We start from the raw sequence: 20,891 nt of genomic DNA, 5'->3' as shown, positions 1-20,891 counted from the left end.
TGTGTTTTGTTAGGCCTGAATGGGTTGTAGGAGTAGTCGGGAAACATCCAAAAGTCAGCAGCCTTTCGGACTGGATGTTTTCCTTTACTCAGTGTGAAGACCGCAGAAACGCAGGCAAATTGTCTTATAATTGGCTTTCAGTTCAGTTTTTTTACATTTTAGTACACTGTTACCAGGGTTATGAAAAACTCTGCTTAAAATGGTACGCTGCCACTTAGAGCCTCCCAAGTCTGTAAGAACTTTGTGGAATGCGTTAGTCTCTAATTTCAGTCTGAAGACTGTCACCGTCTTTGCTTTAAGAAGTCTTATTTTATGTTTCTTCATTCTGAACATTTCACCTGTAAAATTTTTAGCAATATTTTAAGGCTACTTACGTATAACAAACTTACTACAGCGTTTATTGGGACATTTAAAAATTATATTCATATAGTGAGAAGCATTTGAAAAGACATTTAAAATGAGCACAAGAATTCACTTTTGGCTAGTAATCACAGAATCACACAGAATCACAGAACTGTAGGGGTTGGAAGGGACCTCTAGAGATCATCGAGACCAACCCCCCTGCCAAAGCAGGTTCCCTACAGCAGGTCTTAATTAGAAATGTATTTCAATCAAATATTAGATTATAAAATGCTCAGATTAACTGAGTTTGTAAAAAGGTAAGTGGATGAGATTCAGGTTAATATAGTGTGTTTGGATTTGTAGAAGCCTTGAGGCAGAATACCTTCAGGTTCTTAAGGAACAACACATTTCAGAGGATAAGAGGAAATATTGTAATGTTCATAGTTTGTGTGATATACAGAACACAAACATAAATGTCTGTTTTCACAGTAGAGGATGTGTACCCATGGAGTCCAATATTAGAGCCCAGGCTTTCGATGTGTAATTGTAGAGAAAAGACAAATAGTGAAGCATCAAGTCTTTCCCATTGTATTAGATTATTCAGGGTGGTAAAGACCAGTGCTATCTGTGAAGAATTGCAGAAAGGCCAGAAGAGGCTGAATACCTGGTGTTCAAAGGCACATGAAATTCAACGCAGACAAATATGGTGTGATAGACACAGAGAAAATTGCAAAAGAAGAAGAGAAGTTTTGAAATGATGGCTTGTGTGCTGACCATCATCACCTCAGAGGAAGATCTTGGGGCTACAGTTGACTGCTCTATGAAATGTCAATGCTCAATAGCAGGTGAAAAATCTAATATTAGAAGTTACTAAAAAATGAACAAACAAAACAGACTGTGAATTTGAGGCTGTATAAATCCTTCATGTGCTAACACCAGAAGTACTGGCCCGAGTTCCTATCTGCTTATTTAAAAATGGATAGCATAAAAATTGAAGAGGCTTAGAGAGCAACAAGCTTATCAAAGATACAGAGAATGCATGGCATGCAGACTCCTGTTTATCACTAGTGAAAATGCATAACAAATGGAGTTGAAAAAAGGTGTTTTGTAGCTGAAAAACTGATCTATCAGATAGTGCTATTATGCTCTTTCTATCATAGTTTCCATGGAAGGAAATAGGAGGCATTGCGTTCAAGATGATCTATGTACGTTGTATGCATTTTTTTAAAGATATGAAGTTATATAAACTCTCTGTAGTTTAGTGATGTAGACCTTCTATAAATCTGCTTTGAAGTGAAACCAGAGAGTGGAAAATGCACCTTCCTGCTGGGATTTTGGAATAATGTTCTCCAGTGGTAAAGAAGCTTATCCAAACTGTATCAATTAACAAAGTGACACAGAGTGGATCCCTGCATGAAGTTCTTTCACAAGTTTTGAGGGGAAAAAAAAAAGTGGCTTTAAAGTGGCTTTAAAGATTGTAACTGTTTGCTTCAGTTATTGGCGGGCATTATAATAAGTACAGTTAAATATGTGGTGATAAACTTTGGAAAAGTTGGTGCAGCTTTTTTCAACATGTCAATTAATTAAATGCTTTGAAGTAGTCAAGAACCGTGTGAATTAATTAAATGTTGATTTTCAAAAGCTTTTGGCAAGTCTCCTGCCAAGAGATTTTAAAGTAGATAAGAGAGAGTTTAGTAGTTCTTGCAGTTTAGTAGCTGATTAGGAAACAGAAATTGACATTCTGGAATCATTTATAAGGTCTGGGATGAAACAGAGGGACCTGATCCTGTAGAGGTATGTTCTGTGTATTTATAAAACGTTACAGAAAAAGGCTGAACAGTAAGATGATGCATTTTGCACAAATGAGTTTAGGACAGTCAAACTGATCTGACTACTGGTGATGAAGGGGCTTGAAGATCTGGCCCACCAGGAAAGGCTGAGGGAGCACGGACTGTTCAGCCTGGAGAGGGGAAGTCTCAGGGGGATCTTACCTGTGGGTTTAAGCACCTGATGGGAGCAGTAAAGAAAATTGAGCCAGGCTGTTCTCTGCAGTGTGTGGTGACAGGCCAAGATGCAATGGGTACAAAACGGAATGCAGGAAATTCTTCTGAAGTATGATCAAGTGCTTGTTCACACTGAGAATGGCCAAACGCTGGCACAGATTCCCAAATGGTGTTGGAGCCATTTCCCGATCTGGAAAATACTCAGAGCTTGACAGCACGTGGACCTAAGCAACCTGCTGTAGCTGACCCTGCTCCGAGCAGGAGGTGCAGAGGAGCCTTCTTGCCCCAGTCAGTATGTCAGCTTGTGAGTCCTGACTGCCACAAATAGCAGTGAGAATCGCATAATACTGAGTGGCTGGGTGATGACAGGATGGATAGAATATATAGCTGTATATTACAGAATCACAGAATCACAGAACTGGAGGGGTTGGAAGGGACCTCCAGAGATCATCGAGTCCAACCCCCCTGCCAAAGCAGGTTCCCTACACCAGGTCGCACAGGTTGGCATCCAGGCAGGTCTTGAACATCTCCAGAGAAGGAGACTCCACTACCTCCCTGGGCAGCCTGTTCCAGTGCTCCGTCACCCTCACATTTGTGCGGAACTTCCTATGCTGCAGTTTCCAGCCGTTTCCCCTTGTCCTGTCTCCACTCACCACTGAAAAGAGTCCATCCTCGCCATTCTGCCCCCCACACCTTAGATACTTATAGACCTGGATCAGATCCCCTCTCAGTCTTCTTTTCTCAAGGCTGAACAGACCCAGATCACTCAGCCTTTCTTCATAGAGGAGATGCTCCAGGCCCTGCACCATCTTCGTGGCCCTCCGCTGTACTCTTTCCAAGAGATCCCTATCTTTTTTTGTACTGGGGAGCCCAGAACTGGATGCAGTACTCCAGATGAGGCCTCACCAGGGCAGAGCAGAGGGGAAGGGTCACCTCCCTCGACCTGCTGGCCACGCTCTTTTTAATGCATCCCAAGATGCCATTGGCCCTCTTGGCCACAAATATTTACAGGAATAACATCCAAATCAACTGCTGTTGCTCCAAAAAATAAAAAGAAAAAAGCCCAGTGATTTATTCTGAAACTTCTCTGCAGAACATCTTTAATATTCGCCGCCAGTCATAAAAACCAATAAAATGTTACTACTTAGCAGGAAGGAAAACAAAAACAGGACATGAAGTGTCCCTCTTCCTTTGTAGGCATGATTGGCTGAACCTGTTGTGAATACTCAAATGAGTCTGGTAGAACTGGAAAAAACTGGGATATGGGGTGGCTTTGTGCAAGGTGGGGCTGATGAACAAAGGTTCTTCTGCTTGCAAACAGATGACTGAGGTATGATATCATACAGCTTTATACAATTATGTATGGTATAGAAAAAGTGAATAAGAAGGGGTCATGCTCTTTCTTGTAAACAAAGTAGCAAACATTCAACAATTAAAACCAGACAAAATAACGAAAGCACAAACTTTCTAATGCAGTTAAATGTGTCATTAAGTCATACAGCTTCTTGTCTCAACCCTCTGTAGGCCAAGGGCTTGAACACATTGAAAATGTAGTTAGATGAAGTGGAGGATAGTTCATGGAGAGGCTAGGTTTGATTCAGGAAACCTCTTCAACTACTTGCATCTGGAAGGATGTATTAAGAAACCTTGCTCTGCACTTAATGGTGTCGCTGAAACTTTTTCCTTAAACACTTGTTGTTTGACGCTGTTGGAAACAGGGCACTTGTCTGGATGTATCTTGGGCTTGATGAACAGGGGCTTTCTCATCTTCTCATTGGTACTGCTGGGGTTGATGAAACCTGAGGTGATAATGGTAATTTGTTTTCTGTTTGCAAACTGTCATCCTCCTTACTCAGTTTTGCTTCTTTTCTAAATGGAATTCTTGCTGTGATATTTTTGCCTTTAACATCAAGAAGTCAAGTGTTCAATTGTGACTGCTGTTCAGTGACTGGCAAAGGATGTGTATATCCTTTGTATCACTTTCTTAGTGCCTTTTGACACCAGGACATATCCTTATACCTAAACAACAAGTTCAAGCATTGAATAAGAAATTTATGACTTGGAAGTTTTATGGGTGAGAACTAAGACGCTTTGATAAATTTATTTAATTAAAAAAAAAAAAAAAAAAAGCATTAAAACTTTCTTGTTGTACTGAGTTCGTGTTTGTCACCCTCAGAGCTTTTGGGGACAGTCATTCTTTCCTAGACACACTGTATTTATTATGCAGTACCATACCAAACACGCTGATAAAACCATAACCCTTATAACATGAGCTGATACTACTTTGTTTTTCTCTGGAGGCTTTGGGTGCCCTGGCAAACCCTGTCTTTTGTCTTGTGCTCCACTTGTATCAGTTCCCTTTCAGTCATAATGAGGATTAGGCTGCACTGAAGAGTCTCCTTAATTCAAATTCACAGTTGGAACTGCTTCTGTATCTTGCACAATATCATGCACAAAGGCACCTAACGATCACTGTACGCATCTTCTTAATCACATGGTATATTTATATACAGTTAATTACCATAGTGCCAAGCTTCTCCTATAAGTGTGTATACGCATTAGAGTTTATAGACGCCATAAACTTGGATTACTTGAAGAGATCAGTTAAGATCTTTACATTGTGACTATCACATCTGCAAGTCCACTTTTCCTTCCCTCCCCTTCCCCAAGTATCATAGCAGAAGTGGAGAGGCTGCTAATTCTGAAAAGCTATTTAGGGATTAAGTGGTGTATAATTATGGGTAACTAAGAGAGGAGGTTGCTGTCAGTCGAGAGCCATACTGCCTCAAAGGTGGCCTCAGCCTCTACGTATCTCTGCACCACAACGTCCTGAGCATTTTGGATCTGCTTATTGTCTGTCTCAGGAGCTCTTTATTTGTGTTTTGTTTTTGTGTTCATTTGCTGAAAGTTGTGAAATTCTCCCTTTGCTAAATCTGGCTTTTTGAATTTGTACTTTTATTCTTTCCAAGCAACCTTATGCATTACAAGCTGCATCACTGTTCGGAGAGTATCTTAAATTTCTTGCTAATGCCTGCGGTACATTGCCTTGAAAGGTCAAGGTGGCAAACTCCCATTTCTATTAAAAGAATTGGAAAAAGCCTTGCTTTTTACCAGGATCGATTCTGTACATCAGTTATGAGTGTGATTAGTAATTGTCCTTTTGGAGAGATTTTCATCCTCAGAAGAATTAGGAATGTTTTATAAAGAATGCTTATAAATGTATCAGGTCTCCTTATCTAGTGATAGTGATAGTGCTCCTCTAATGCACAGATTCATTCAGCCATGTTAGGTTTCTAAGGGCTTTGTCACTGCCATCCAATTCAAACTGGGCCATGCTCTGTGACAGTTGTGTTAAAATCTCTGAAGTAACTCTCAATTAGAATCTGCTTAAACTTGTTAAGATGTCAGGGTCTGACCTCTAGGGTAAGATCCAAAGCCTCCTATTTCTGATAAGTATTTTTTGGTTTACTTCTATGGTGTCTTTAGTTCAGTGTGCTTTGCCTTGTGACACCTGTGTAGGCAAATGTTGAAGAGGGGAATCAATTTTTGACTAAAAGATGTATTTAAATTTATGGGTTTTTTTTGTTTGTTTGTTTGTTTTTCCAATATGAGCCTTTATACTTTACTAAGAACTAGAATTTTTCATTCCATTGGTATGATGTCTGTTTTTATATAGGTACATCCATTGAGGCTGGAATTTATGTTATTAGTTTTATTTTCAGGCTATTTTCAGGCTTGATGGTAGTTAGCGTTGTTACTGAATCAGTTGCACCTGCATTTTTCACTGTTCTGTGGGACAGATAAGGAAAACCTCAGGCATGGCATTGAACAGCTTACGTACATAAGCAATTCTTGAGACAACTGTAACCACTTTGAGCTCCCCATAGACACTTTACATTTGCATGAAAAAACAAAACAAAACAAAACAGAGTTATTGGAGTTTTAAGTACTGTGATAATCTAAGCTTTCAAGACATGTAATATCTTTTTCATAAAGCTTTTGTTTTGATTTTCTCACTGCACTAAAACATGATCTATCTTCCTTTCTCATCCTACCCTCCATTCCACTTGAATCCTGAGTAGGCAGATCTCATGCTGTAGATGCTACTGAGTTTGACATGGATACATTCTGAGTTAGATAAATCTGGCATGTTGAAGGTATGAAAATTATGTTGAATCATGGACAAAAAGTCCAGCAAGTGGATACTCCTGCGTATCACAAAGTTTTCTAAACATTTGTTACAATTGTATTGCTGAGGACCTGATGACATTAAGTTTTTTACCCTCATTTAACAAACTGTCGCTCTCCTTAGTTTACAGCACTGTACTCATTCCTGTTTAGTGGGCTTGGAAGCTGAGTCCCTCAGCAGGCCATCATTGTCAAAACGATATCCAAATTATGTTTGATTTTTACAGCCCTAAAACCAATTTTGCTATCTTTGTGTCTTTACAAGTTATTACTATTATTTTTAATTACTTCTAATTTAGAATAATTAATGTAGCACTGAAGAGGAGGTTTCTACTTTTCATACCTTTTTCATTCATTTTACTTAGTGGATCCCACAAGGATATACTCAAAGAGAAGCAGTACAGTTATTCAGTCTCCCTTAATTCTTCCATCCATCCTCAGCAAGGGGACACTGATCATTTTAAGCAAACGTAGAGGTGTAGATCTCTCTCCCAGTCTTATGGTATCTTTGTGATCGTGTTTTTGAATTTTTTGTGAGGATTTTGGTCATCTGCTCAGTCTCTCTTACAGATTCTTCTTTGAAAGATGTATTTCAAAAGCCTCTATCACAGCAGCTGAGACTAGTTTGATTCTAAGATACTCAGGCTTCCAGGACCTAGTTTTTAAACTCTTTGTTGAATCAGGCTGGAAACAGACATTTGAAGTGACTGTTTAACAAAGTAATTATTTTATCCCAGTGGTCTAGAATGAAAAACATGCAAATATGAATAAAATGAGCTCATTTGGAGGGTGCTGAGCTTTAATGAATAACCATTTATATAACAGCAAAATAAAGCAAATTAAAATCTGTTGTGAATACAAGCTCTCTTAAAAGAACAAATTAAGTGAACATACTGAGAGTAAAGTCAAATCAAGTCACTGAAGCCTTAATAAGCGTGTTCTCTGCACAAGGAGAGCTGAATGAAAGAGAAATCACATCAGTCCTTCACGGAATTGGCACCAAAGTATGTTTGTTTTCAAAACCAACCATGTACCTCGTGTGATAACACACTGAGTTTGAGGCCTTACTCTTGTAAATCCCTTTGGACGATACGATGAGGAAAACTGATCCCTTGCCCATCACACATCTGCCCTGATTTCCCCAGATGTGGCAATTTTACTGGAGGGTTTGTTTGTTGACACTGCATCCCTTTATAGAAATTAGCATCAAGCTGAACATTTTTGTTCTGTAAAACCCTGGATATTTCAAGGGGAAAAAAAAACAGACAGAAATACTGGAAAGGTCTGCTTTATTCTATTATTATCTGTTATTATTATTATCTGTCTGAGTAATATAATTCCAGTGTTAATGTAATTTATAAAGAACAGTTATAGGCCAGAATGACCCTAGGTTTTATGTCTTCTCTTCGGTATCTGAAACGTTAAATATTATTATTTTGCTTACATATATTTAAATACTAAGTCTTCTTGCATATCATCAAGATAAAGATACATATTTCCTTCAGTTACCAGTGTTGCAAATCACTGTTTTTTACTGCTCAAATACAGATGCACAGCAAACTGTCCATTCTCAAAATAATGCATTTGTCTGCCTCCTCAGCGGCCCACTTGTCCCAAAAATCTCATTCCAGTGCTCTGTGCCTTCAGCTAGTGCAACCAATGGATAGCATGTGATCTGTCTCAAAGGGTCAGTCCCACTTTTGGAACATTCTTTATGAGATCGTATTAATGCAGATTAATAGATAAAATATGTCAATATAAAGCATGTTCTCATTTTATAAATTTAGATCTAACAAGCCCATACCAACTAATATGAGCAGGAGGTTGAGCCAGATGACCTATTTCATAGAATCTTAGAATCACGGAATCATAGAATGGCTTGGGTTGGAAGAAACCTCAAAGATCATCAAGTTCCAGCCCTTCTGCCAGGTGCAGTGTTGCCAGCTTCCAAACCAGGCACCAGCTCAGGCTGCCCAGGACCTCATCCAACCTGGCCTTGAAAACCCCCAAGGATGGGGCATTTACAACCTTTCTGAGCAGCCTGTGCCAGTGCATCATCACCCTCTCAGTGAAAAATCTGCCTCTGACATCTAATCTAAATCTCCCCTCTTTTATCTTAAAACTATATTTGCCCTTGTCCTGTCACTGTCAGCCCATGTAAAAAGTTGATTTCCCCCCTGCTTATAAACTCCCTTTGAACATTGGAAGGTCACAGTGAGATCACCCCTGGGCTTTGTCTTGAGGTCCTTTCCAGTCTTAATGGATTGTGTGGTGCTATGATTCTTTCCCTGCTACGGATCTAACAGGAGAATGAGAGGACAGGATAATTGTAAAGGGTTACAGTATAAATAAAGGCTGTACAATAACCAGGGAAGAGTTTTGTATAGTTAGGAAAAAAGACAACTGCATGAAGTTCAAAATAGGTATCAGTATTAGTATCCAATTTACATAATTTTTATGCTTCATGCTATGGAAAAATGTTTCTGGATTTATAAATGGAATGTCAAACTTTGTGTAAAAACTTTAACTTGTACTTCCAAACAGAATATTTTTCTTGCACTTGTCTTTTTCCCTCTGATATAAATTATCAAAAAACAATTGCCAAACAAGTGTACAACTGTCCCCCTCAGCTGAGTGGCAGAAAAACCCTTTATTTGGTGTTTAATCATGTTTTCTGTTAGCACTGATGGGGTTTTTCCTTAGCATTCAGACTTTGTAGGGCCTTTCCTCCGGCTGTGAAGTTCTTCATTTGGAGAAGAACAGAGAGTGGTCTGCTCTCATTTGCAGAAAATATGTCTTAGAATCTGAATGTGATATAACTCACCTGGCTCTCAGACTGACATCCACATTTACCTGGTCCAACCAGCAAGTGGTCATAGCTTGTATGAATAAATGAGATGAACAAGCAGAACTCATGTGAACAGTGAGGTGTTGAAGACTTCTACTGCTCTGACAGTCACAAATCATGCATTTTCATTTAAAACTTTTTTCCTGATTTTACACTGTGGTTAACCCATAACAATGGGCTGGCATACAATTAACTGTTCCTGGTTTGCATCACTAATTTTGTATTTTCTATATTGCGACAGCTGGAAACAGCGAGAGAGAAGGCCAAGAAGCGGTGAGGAAAATAAAAGAAGAAACTTTGACTGGAAAAGGTAACACACTGTATCCTCTTCTTCAGGGAACTCTTTATTCCTGTATTTTTTTCTGGAACACGTGTATGTGCCTGTGATGGTTCTGTGTCTGGCATAAGATCAGACTAGTAGTCATTTGTACTACAGAGAGATTGAGAGCAGGGGAAGGAGTGCTCTTTTTTATTGCTATCCTCACCTCTCACGGTGTGCATTATCCTGTAATATGGTGATTTTAGGGAAGATGTTAGTGAAAGAGCAGGGATGCCTAACTGTGTAATTTGGCACGTTGGGTTTTTAATCCCTTACAAAAAAAGCAGTTTTCTTAAAAAGATGGTCGTATCATATCAGTCCAAAATTCCTGTGTTTTTGTGGTTCTTTTGAATTTGTTGTAGTTTATTCTGATGAGAGATCGTGTTGGGGGAGACATAAGGAGAGCATGGCTTCATATCTGAGAAAAGATATATTGCAAAGTATCTGCTGTGCAATTATAACTTGCAATTTATCATGGAGGTTAGTACATCTAGTATTTCCATCTCTTGGGTTCCTTGGGTGTAGTTCCTACTAGTGTGTGATGATTCATTGCTGCCACTTTGATGTATCATTTCTTGGCAAAATAATAGGGCAGTACTGGTACTCCACCCAATTTAGTATCTTCATGACTTCTTCTGAGATCTGATTCTGTTTTTGTGCCTCTAATAACTACTGTTATGATGATCAAAATAAGGTAATTATTGTGTTAAAAAAAACCTTTCATTAAGATTTATCTTTTGACTTAAATAAATGTGCACCAATGGTAGCCTCAGGATACATGTATGCTAGTTGAAAGCATCATAAATTAAGGCATAGTCAGAAGGATCATGAAAGCAAAAAGATAATTATTACATCATTTAAATATTTTGCTGGAAGTTTCTGTACAGAGACCAAAACCATTTGGAATTAATTACATCATGTGACTTGCATGAAGTTGAATAAACTTGCTTGCTCACATTTCTGTGATAACAGATTTACCTGATCGTTCTGAAGAAAATGGGCTTTAACCTTCATTTAGAAATTTTGTCCATGTCTGGCTAGCAGTTTGAGGAAGCTGAAACTGCATGTAACTTGACTGAAGTTGTTCCCCATTATAATTATGACTGCAATAGGATCATGTAGTTCAGATGGAAGGGATCTAAAAGATCATGAAGTCCTGACAGCTGCAGGGCTACACAAAAGTTAAAACATATTACTAAAGGCATTGTCCAAATACCTCTTTAACACTATGAAACTTTGAATGGTTTCAGGTCTTAATATATTTGACCTGAAAACAAACTGGAGGAGTATTGCCTTTGCAGAATGTGCCTCTAATTGAGTGGTATTTATATTTGCAAGTGCATTACACTGTATAAAGGATTTATGTAAGTCTGGGAAGCAGTCCTGTGTTCTTGATAATCGGTGAATTTGCATGTTGTTGAAAGACATATGCAGGTATTTTACAGGATTGAGCTGTGGGAACATGCCACCTTTTCAAAGGCAGCTAACTGTTCAACATCATTTTAGTCACTGCATAAAAACATGATCAATTGCCTTGACTGTTTTCCTTTTTTTTTCTTTCTTTTTGGAGCATTTTTAGTATATAGCACACAGGCCACAGCATACTTGTTATACAGCAAAAGTAAACAGATCTTGTCCACTCCTTACTGACTCCCTGAGCAGAACACAGACATCACCAGAGACAGCTCTGGGAAAAGGCCATGCTTGTTGAATGCATGTAATTATAGTGTTATCAGAGGTGATACTATCCTTCTACTTCTTGCCCCACTGTCTGTCTAGAGCTCTGTCTGCTCTCTAAAGGTAAGTAAGGCTACTTGACATAATTTGCATTCACTTCAAGGACAAGTGAGATTCAAAGCATGTATGTGAATGGTTCCTTATGAAGCAGCTGATGAGCAGTAACAGAGGTTATGCTTTTTTTGCAGCAGCTGAGCAAGACATGAAGAGACAATTGGTAATAGTTTTGGGTAAAGGGAGGCAGGAAGCCTGGTTTCCCATGCTGCAGGCACTGAAACTAGAGCCAGTACCACAGAGATGGAAGAGTGTTGGAGAAGGAGGAAGTTCTGGTAGTTCCTCTATGAGGTGATAATGCTAATAGGACACATAAAATCTAAGCAATATGTCATATCACCTCTAATACTGCACATTCTCTCCCATGCTGCTACACCAGAAACCTCCTTGGTTCCTTATTTCCCATTCCTGTTGACTCCAGACTCTTCAGGGGCACCTCTCAGTTTTGGTTTCTGTGCTGAGTTACCTGTTGCTAAACTTAAACGATGAGGAAGGGAGGTAGGCAGATGAGCACGGGGGGAATAAAGCATGGATCCTGGGAAGCATGGTAGATCTAGTTTGTTTGACCATCATAGACTGCTCCAGTATAAAGCAGTTGAAGCCATCAGATATCCAGAAGAGACCATGGGAAGTGCTGCATTGTCATGAAATTAAGTATCACTTTTGGTACTATTTCCAGCTGACTGAGGGTAACAGATTGCTACAATGTGAAAGGTAAAGCTGGGTGAAACCAGAATGATGTGGGTATTTATTTATCTTGTTTCCATTTGTTAAATTGGGAACTTCTACTGTTAATAGTAGCAGTTTTGTCTGGGAAAGTTTTTGATGGCCAGGAATCACCACAGAGATATTCTAATTAGGTAGGTTTCAAACGTACGCGTAGGGTGTGCCTGTCTGTATTAGTGAGAGAGTTCAGACCAGGAGAGCACTTTTCAGGCAACACTCAGTTGTTGCCTGCTTGCTGAGCTCTTGTCTGCATAATGAAGGGTGCAACAGGCTGTGGATTCTCGTTGCACAGAACTAACCTGAGTGGGAGATGAGTTGCAGCAGTAAAAAAGCATTAGCCCACAGGAGCAAGCTCAAAGCTTCTTTGAAATAAGAGCCCTAGCAACTTGTCAGGTCTCCAGCACAAAATGTGCTCTAGCTTCACTTCTGTTGATCAAAATTACATGTTGATTACCTGTTGTACTAGCTCTGAACAAATCGCATTGACTTACAGGATCTGGAAATTTCTTTGATAATCATATCTGTGAATGATACTAGAAAAAAAACCACCTTTCAATGCACTTAAATAGTGTGTCTCAATTACCATCTCTGCAAATGAAAGCTGGGTTTGGCCTGATGATTACACACATACAAATATTGGAAACTAATATATAAACATGAATGAAGGCTTTATTCATTCCAGCATAGGTTCAGCAATTAGCAAAAGTTTATGCACAAATATTACTTAGCATAGTAGCAAGGAAATGCTCTCACAACTGCTGTGTAGGAGCTGGAGTTGCAGCTAGACTCAAAGGAGAAAAAATTAAAAGTCAGTTAGAAAATGGGGTGTAAAAGTCATATTAAACAAAGACCTCTTCAAAAGGAGAGGCCTGTGTTTAATCTCACCCAACATTTCTGTGGCTATTCAAATAAAACCACAATTATAAAACTAAGCACTAAACTTACAGCATTCATGAGGCTTCCATTTGAAGCTAGTGAGAAAGGAAGAGGAGACTTTCTCTCTGAGAGTCAGAGGAATGCAGAGGTTAGCATGGAGGCAACCAAATTGTGTCATTCACAGTCTGACCCACATCAAGGTAGTGTGGGCCAGGCAGTAGGTGGAACGATATCATCTTGGAAACACTGCAATTCGCATGCATTCAACGAGCCTGGCCTTTTCCCAAAGCTTTCTCTGGGGATGTCTGCACTATGTATGGCTCAGCCAGGGAATAAGGAGAGGACAAGGTCATTTGCTCCCTTTTGGTATACAGCCTTCTAGTGAGCAAGAAGACCTTCCTTATTATCGGAGATTTGTGAACAAAGAGTTTGCCCAAAAGAGGAGGGGGTTCATCTAGTCAATAGGTGCCAAGCGTAATTGCAGAATTCCTCATGGGTGGTTGCTCCACTGGGGCTTCCTTGTCTGTGAAGTACCAATTTTAATTTTTTTTATAGCTGTTTGTTGTTGGCTTTCCCTGCAGGACAGAAGTTAGGTGCTTAGAGCTCCCAGATTTCCAAACTTTTAGATTTGTTTTTGTCCAGACTTTTAGATTTTGTTTTTGTGGTTGCATGGGCCAGGACAGTGTAAAGATGTCATTATGGAAGAGTGCATCCAGCTGGTGAAAATGAGTAGAAGATATCTGTGGTTGAGATATGTTATCTATCTCAAGATGTGCATAAGCTTGTGTGATTTATGCTTGCTCATGTCCAATTTGTTTTCAGTGGTGTAGCAGTTATTAAAGTGTGACACGCCATGTTCATGGCAATATCTAATGTGGCTGCTCCGTCCCTTCTACCACATTCTTCCTCTGGTGTATTGTTTTTCTACCACTGCCGATGCTGAAAGACCTGTAAGGATGTCTTAAAGTGATTTTTAGCAACAGCAGTAACAGCTTTCATCTACATGTTTTCATTTTTCCTGCTGATGTATTATCATCAGTACTTAGCATTGTCAGGTCAAGCTCTGCCCTTGTTACAGCTGTATGACTGAATTCTGGGCTCATGGATGTATCTTGAAAGACAGGGTGACAATATGAGAGAGGAGTAACAAAGTCTCTATCTGACAGCGTGTCACTTTGCAGAGACCTGTATGGAACTACAGAGCACTTCTGTCTTGTCACTCGAAGATTCTTGCCTAAGGATCAAGATTGGTTTTCTTCCTATGGGCTAGTCTAAGGTTATTTCAAGTATATTCAAGCTATGTGAAAATACCTAAATCTTGAATAGTATTTTATGTGTTAAGCTTAATCCAAGTCTGTAAGGACTGGGTCCTCCATGTGCACGAGGGACAGAAGACCCTTTTCTAGAGTCAGATAAAGTAACACAGCGAATAAGAGTTTCTCTGTACTCATACCATTTACATCCTTTACCCAGTGAAGCAGGTGCCTCTTTGCTCTGTATTAATCCATAAAAAGGTATCTCCAAAGCCCTTTGATAAAACCATCTAGGTGAATTGTTCACAAATCAATTGTCAATCTTTTCTGTTTGCTTTACGTAATATTTCAGTGCAAAAACATTGTTGCTTGTTCCTGTCTTTTTTGTTCTCCTGTTGACATAACATAACATGTTAGAAGATTTTTCATCTCACTGTTTGTTGATATTTAAAACAATAGAGAATCCCCTACTTTTGGTGATTCTTGAGACACCTTAGAATATGAGTTGTCATGTTAACAGGGTGGTAATTCAGACATTAACAGCAATACAAATATGGTTTAAAAAAAAAGCTGAAGATCTCATTAGCGCGATGAAGATAAAGTCTTTCAAACATAAAATGTATTCATAATACAGACACAAGCTCTGCCTGTTAGCTTCCTAAATTCCCATTTCCATTGCAAGTATAAAACACATTTCATTAACAGGCTCAGCCACTAGGAAACATGATTTTTTCTTATTTAAATTATTTCTAATTGAAATTTAGAGACAAAGAAGTGCACCGGTGTCGCTGTAGGCAGAATAGCAAAATGCTTTCAGCTGTTTTGAAATGATTTTCTGACTGTAAATCACCTAAGCTTTGTGTGACTAATGGGACCAGAGTTCTGAGGTTAGAATTTTGCTGATTGTGCTTTCTTACTGAAAGGAAAGGTAGAGAACAGGGATTTTAAAACGAAATTGCTTCTGCAAAGCCAGAAAATACTTCCATTTCACCCTTTGTCATGATTTTGATCTTTTTTTGTGTAACGAGTCATGGTGCCAAGCAGCGGCCTGATAGAGGTGCTCCTGGGTCTGACACCTGCCATAACTTGCCATTATTTTTTCACTCACGAGCAGTAGTTACAGGCAGGTTCTGTGAGCTATTTCCAGACCTTGTCTCTGTCCTCGAGAAAGCTGCCAAAGAATGCTGAAAGATAAAGCCAAGAAAAAAGCAATTTGTTTTCTCTCTGGAATGCTTTCATATCTCTTCTCCAAGATCTACTTTATATAATCCTATCTTCCATGGGCTATATGTAGGACTTCAGAAGTTAATTTTCTTACAGGAAGTAGAATATTTTCTGTGCAAATACCATCAACTTCTGCATAAGGGATCCAGCTGTCAGAACTGTGGAAAACTCGTGGCTTGAAGTAAACACTGGGAAATCAGAGCTATATTTGAGGCGCTTACGGACTGCACACATGACCTTCCAAAGGTGAATTGAATGTAAATCGGCAGACCTGAGCGTGCAGACAATGCCAGTGTTTCATTGCTGGCTCCAAATTCTTCCAGTCATGGTGCGGTGTCCCCTTCCTAGCTGCTTTCTGGGCTTGTGAGTAGCAATGGAAGCAATCAGTGGAAGCTTCCAATGTTGGAAAGCACAGAGACCTTTGACTTGAAAAGAAACTGCCCAGATAGGGAGCACTCAGGTGTAGGAAGCACAGGCATCACTGTGGCTGGATAGCAAAGCTCCAGAAGGAGCCCTGAGCTTTTTCCTGATGAATAGGGAATACTAGTGAGTCCATGCTTAACTTGTGTTTCAAGGGTCATTTTTCAACAGCAAAGAACAGTAGCTTTGAAATAGGGGTTTCAGTTCTGAAATGGGTTGTGAGCTCTGTTTGTAAGGAGGCCCCAGTGGAAGGTAGTAAAGGTGGCTGACTGAGGTCCTGGAGCACCTTTCCTGTGAGGGGAGGCTGAGAGAGCTGGGAACCTTCAGCCTAGGGGAGAGGAGGCTCAGGAGAACCTTATCTGTGTGTATTCATACCCCACAGGGGAATTAAAGATGAAGGAGCTTCTCAGCGGTGCTCTGTGAGTCTGTGAAATTTTGGCATCCAGAAATATGTGAAACCCTGTCTGCTGGCTACCTGTCTTTACCTTCTACCTTTGTGGTATAAAGCATTACTTGTGATGCCCTGAGTATAAGAACTGGAACTGATACCCATTTCTAGAGTGCAAACTCATCCAAGAATTACATCAGTCTACCTGCAGTGCCCATAATAAGACTCTTACTCACAAATAATGGAAAGATCAGCAATAATGTGGCAGTAATGCAGTCTTAGAAAATAGGTATTTGAGAAAAATTTGAGAGCAGCATTAGAAAACATCCAAACAAACAAGAAAACCCCAACAAAACAACAAACCACTGTCTGAGCAGATAAAATATTAAAGAAAAGAAGGAAGACTGAAGTAACATTGATTTTGAGAGCAATAGTCTGTGTAAAAAGGCCTGAAAACATTGCCCATGCATCTGGAATAGCTTGCCCCTTTTTTATTTTTCTTTTCCCAGGGCATAGACTAATATATTTTATCTAAGTTTCAAATAAAATGTGAATAAAATGTGTTTAAGAATACATAATGTGTGACATCTCTGCCACATCTTCACATTCAGAGTGGAAATTAGCATGCCCATGTACTTCAGAATGCATCTCAGCCTAATTAAAGGCTTGAATGAAACGTGTAGTGCCAGAGCACTTTTATAGTCTTTTCTGCTGCTTTGTGCTATAAAGTCTTGCTTGTAAGAGAAAAAGAAATCTTCCTCAGGAGATGGATAAACACTTGAATTAATCAAAGCATCTAACATGAGAATCATTAGATGTCTGATAATCATGTCTGGATTTGGATTTTAAATTGAGGTGGTATTTCTCTGCCATGTGATACGAAATGTTATCAACATCTGATTAATTTCCCCAAGATAATAACTGGTTGTGTATTAAGTCCTCTTTTAAACATTATCTCTGCTACAGTTTTCTCTTACCAACATTACAGTTCATTTCAGGCTGGTTAGGAGTAGCTCTTCACAACCAGTATAACTTGAGGAAACAAAGCAAATAAAATTATCTTTCCAACATTTAGTTCAACCTAGCAGAAAGATAACCCTTGTCATTGTTTTGCCTTCCAAGCATGGAGAATCTGTGGGCCTATGCTAGGAGAGATCTCCATGGCTCTGGGCAGGATTTTCTGTTGTTTCATATTTCATCTCATTGTACTCCACGCTCAACTATGCTCACATACTTTTGCTTTTTTTGAACAGTTTTCAGCTACTACACTTCCTGGAACATGGATCTCAGGATGGTTTCTTTTTATGACAGGGAAAAAAAATAAACACATATGTATTGCAGGGTAGGAAAGTGAAAAGAAAAGGATAAAACCAATTCCTCTTGTTCACAACTGTCACAGTAGCTGATGGCTTCTGAACTAAAGGTGTGTGAAATGTTCCGTTTCTGACCCAAAATCGTGCAATATTGCTCCTAGATTGTATTTTACAATTCAAGGCCTGCCAATGCTTGCAAGAAGTTTGTGACTTTAATTGAAACCAATTTTAATGACAATATTTCCTAGAGATGGTATCTGTTTTGATCGGAGTATTTATTGTGGAAAGAGAAAACATTTTGGCCCTTGTTTCTGCAAAATAAGGGAAGGAGAGGGGAGAGAAAAGTGCCCCTGCCAAGAAGGAGGGATTAACTTGAAGCATGATAGTTTGTGATCAGGTCAATCCAGATCAAATGGTTTTCATTCCAACTCATTCTGAGTTTCAATATTCAGACTACTGTACTATTAAAAGGCAGTCACTGTCTTCCAGAATTGATATGTTGCTGCTTATCAATGTTTAGTGTTGATTGCCAAATGCATACTATACTAATTATTACTATTGTTTTTTGTAAACAGAATTTTGCAAAGCTTTTGTTAATAACAAGCTTTTGTTTTAAAGCAGCCACAAATAGGAAATTTCCTGTGGATGAGACTGGCATATTTTATCAGTCTGGCATATTTTCCGTCTTTAAGATGATATGAAATTAATTGTTTGTTGCCAAAATAAAAGAAGTCTTCAAGTAGGATTTCCTTCTGAATGCAGAAGGCAATGCAAGCCCCAAGTGCCAGGATGAGGGTACGCCTTGAAACGGCAGGCCAGAAAGAGATGTCAGAGAATCTCATTTGATGTTGAAATGGTGCATCTTATAAAGCTACTGCAAGTAGTTCTCTTTGAAAGTCTTGCTTAGGTTAATGGGATCTCAAATGGTTGGCTAAAGACTGGGGTCTTGAAAGATATATGATGTGAATTTTTAGTCCGTAATCATCATCCAGTTGTTACCGTGACAACTACTAGTGCTGTATAACTATACTGTGTTTGCTTCTCCAGATGCCCCTTCAGCCAGCCCAGCAGATAGAGTATAGATTTTTCTCGTTTTCGCTTGAATTGTAACGCTGAACACATGCTGTTCAGAAAGCAGCATCTTTTCCTATGTGTCCTCTTAGCAGGATAAAGCACTACATTTGTCTTTGCTTGTATAGGAGAACAATGTGGCACATTCACGTATCATCTGCTAAATAGGGTCTTTTTGTATAAATTTGATTGGTGTGTTCATATTAACCAACATGAGTATATCTACAAATTAAAACTGAATAAATCCTGAGGTGCAGGTAACTAAAATGACATTGCTGAGTGAATAATTCTGTCCTTTTCCCCTTTGATGAGCAGAACGTGTGGCTTGCACTGAAGGAAGGGCACGGGACAAAGCACTCACATTCGCTGTGTGCTGCGGAGCACAGCTGCTGGGATTTTTCTTCATCTCAGTGCAGGGAAAAGTGCTGAGGGGTGGTGGAGAATTTAAGTTCAGGTTTGTATTTGTCAGTGGGAATTTGAGCCCTAAAGGGAGTGCTGTTGTGCTCTTACTGAAGCTTATTATTTATACAGGATGAGTGCCATTTACACGGGCTTCAGTGGGTGTCTGTGGCAGAGTGCTTTTCCTTTTAGATGCAGAAGATCTCATCAAGCTCTAGCATTAGTGGCATTAAGATTAACTTCACAAGGGTAGGCCAGAAACACCATTCTTATGCTGTATGAAAATCTAGCATCAGTATGCTGCGATCTCTTAAGCATAAATTTACCTTATTTTCTGAAGATAACATTTTGCAATATTTGTGCACATTGAAAACCCATGCTTTTATGCCACCAAAGGCTCTGCATGTAGGCTGTTTTCAGAGGCTGGAAATAAAGGGGCCGACCAGTGCTTTGCTCAGCAGAACACTACAGCCAGCCTGATGTGCAGGGACTGGTAAGGCAGCAGAACTAGACCAGGACAGCAATTAATTAATTTCCTACAGCCCACGGCAAGAAGCAGCTTGTGCCACGGGGAGCCAGGGCTCAGGGTGACATGATGACTTACAGGGGACAGTTGTGTAACTAATAGGTCAGAGACAAAAGGGAATACAGCTGTTGGGGGTCTGTCCCTGTGTGCAGCTTGGTCTGCTGTCTGCTATCTTCCACAGTCCAGTAGCCATTATCTTGTGTAACCCTTCTGGGGGTGTGCTCATCCTGTGGATGGGCTTCATGGCCCCACTGCCCCAGCTGGCATCACATCAACCCAGCTAGTACATCCTCTGCCATCTAAGGCACAGCATATTCCCTCACAGCTGAGAAGGAGAAGCATTGTTACCTGAACACCTTGGGCAAGCAGTACAAATCACCAAGGGATATGCATTATCTAAAAAGGAATAATCACAAGTAATTTTTTTCCACTTTGATTCTGCATTGACAAAGTTGTTAAATGTTACTGTAAAATAAAAGATTAGAATGGGATTTTTAAAAACACGACATCTTCTAGTAGTCAAAGAAGACAAAGTTAGTGTTTGTATTCTTTTAAGCGCCAAGTAAGATTATTTGTAACTGATGATATAGCAAGAATTAAGTCTCAGTGGGTTTGTATACATTTACAAGCAATTAACAATAAATTGTTATCTGACTTTAAAAATAGACTTTTTATTTGACCCTCTATGGTTTTAAAACGTCTTTGTTTTGCAGACTATTTTCAGGTTATCATTAGTCTATATAGCTTACTATTTGAATAAAATAAAAATCAGCATCCTGCTATGAAAAGGAAGATATGATGTACTCTCAAAGAACAGATGGATGTGACAGGTATAATCGGAGAAAATAGGGGAAAAAGGAACACAAAGGATAGAATGACAGGAGGAAACAAAACACAATGCAAATTCCAGATTCTGTATTCCATTTTCTTTCTGAATATCCGTATTTTTTAAATGTACAGTTATATTTAAACTGGAATAGGTGTTTAACACATTGAATCCAAATTAATAAGTTCAACAAAACTGAGAGATGCTAAAGAGAGAGAGAAAAGGAAGGCTAGGGAGAAAAGCAGCAGTAGAAAAGGACTGAGAATCATCTGAATACTGTGATAAAGAACCTGGAAAGAAGTTACAGCCATGTTGAGTCTGGGGACATGTATGATTATGCTCAGAAAATACGAGGTGCAGTGTCTGGTTTGCTGTTTA

At 39.3% G+C, this 20,891-nt stretch overlaps 1 protein-coding gene across 1 annotated transcript in view; it reads left to right on the top strand.

The window, feature by feature from the left end:
• The window catches only part of DHRSX (dehydrogenase/reductase X-linked), a gene marked incomplete at both ends in the record, with an annotated part of 161,130 nt that overhangs the window by 41,400 nt on the left and 98,839 nt on the right, over window positions 1–20,891 (top strand). The window contains one exon of the mRNA XM_079534177.1: window positions 9,623–9,691. Within this exon, the coding sequence (XP_079390303.1) occupies window positions 9,623–9,691 (69 nt within the window). The remainder of the gene's footprint in view (window positions 1–9,622; window positions 9,692–20,891) is intronic.

This window comes from Tetrao urogallus (assembly GCF_951394365.1).
Source record: "Tetrao urogallus genome assembly, chromosome: 1".
NCBI lineage: Eukaryota > Metazoa > Chordata > Aves > Galliformes > Phasianidae > Tetrao > Tetrao urogallus.
Note: the sequence above shows the minus strand (reverse complement) of the source record. Positions and strands in the feature narration are given on the sequence as shown.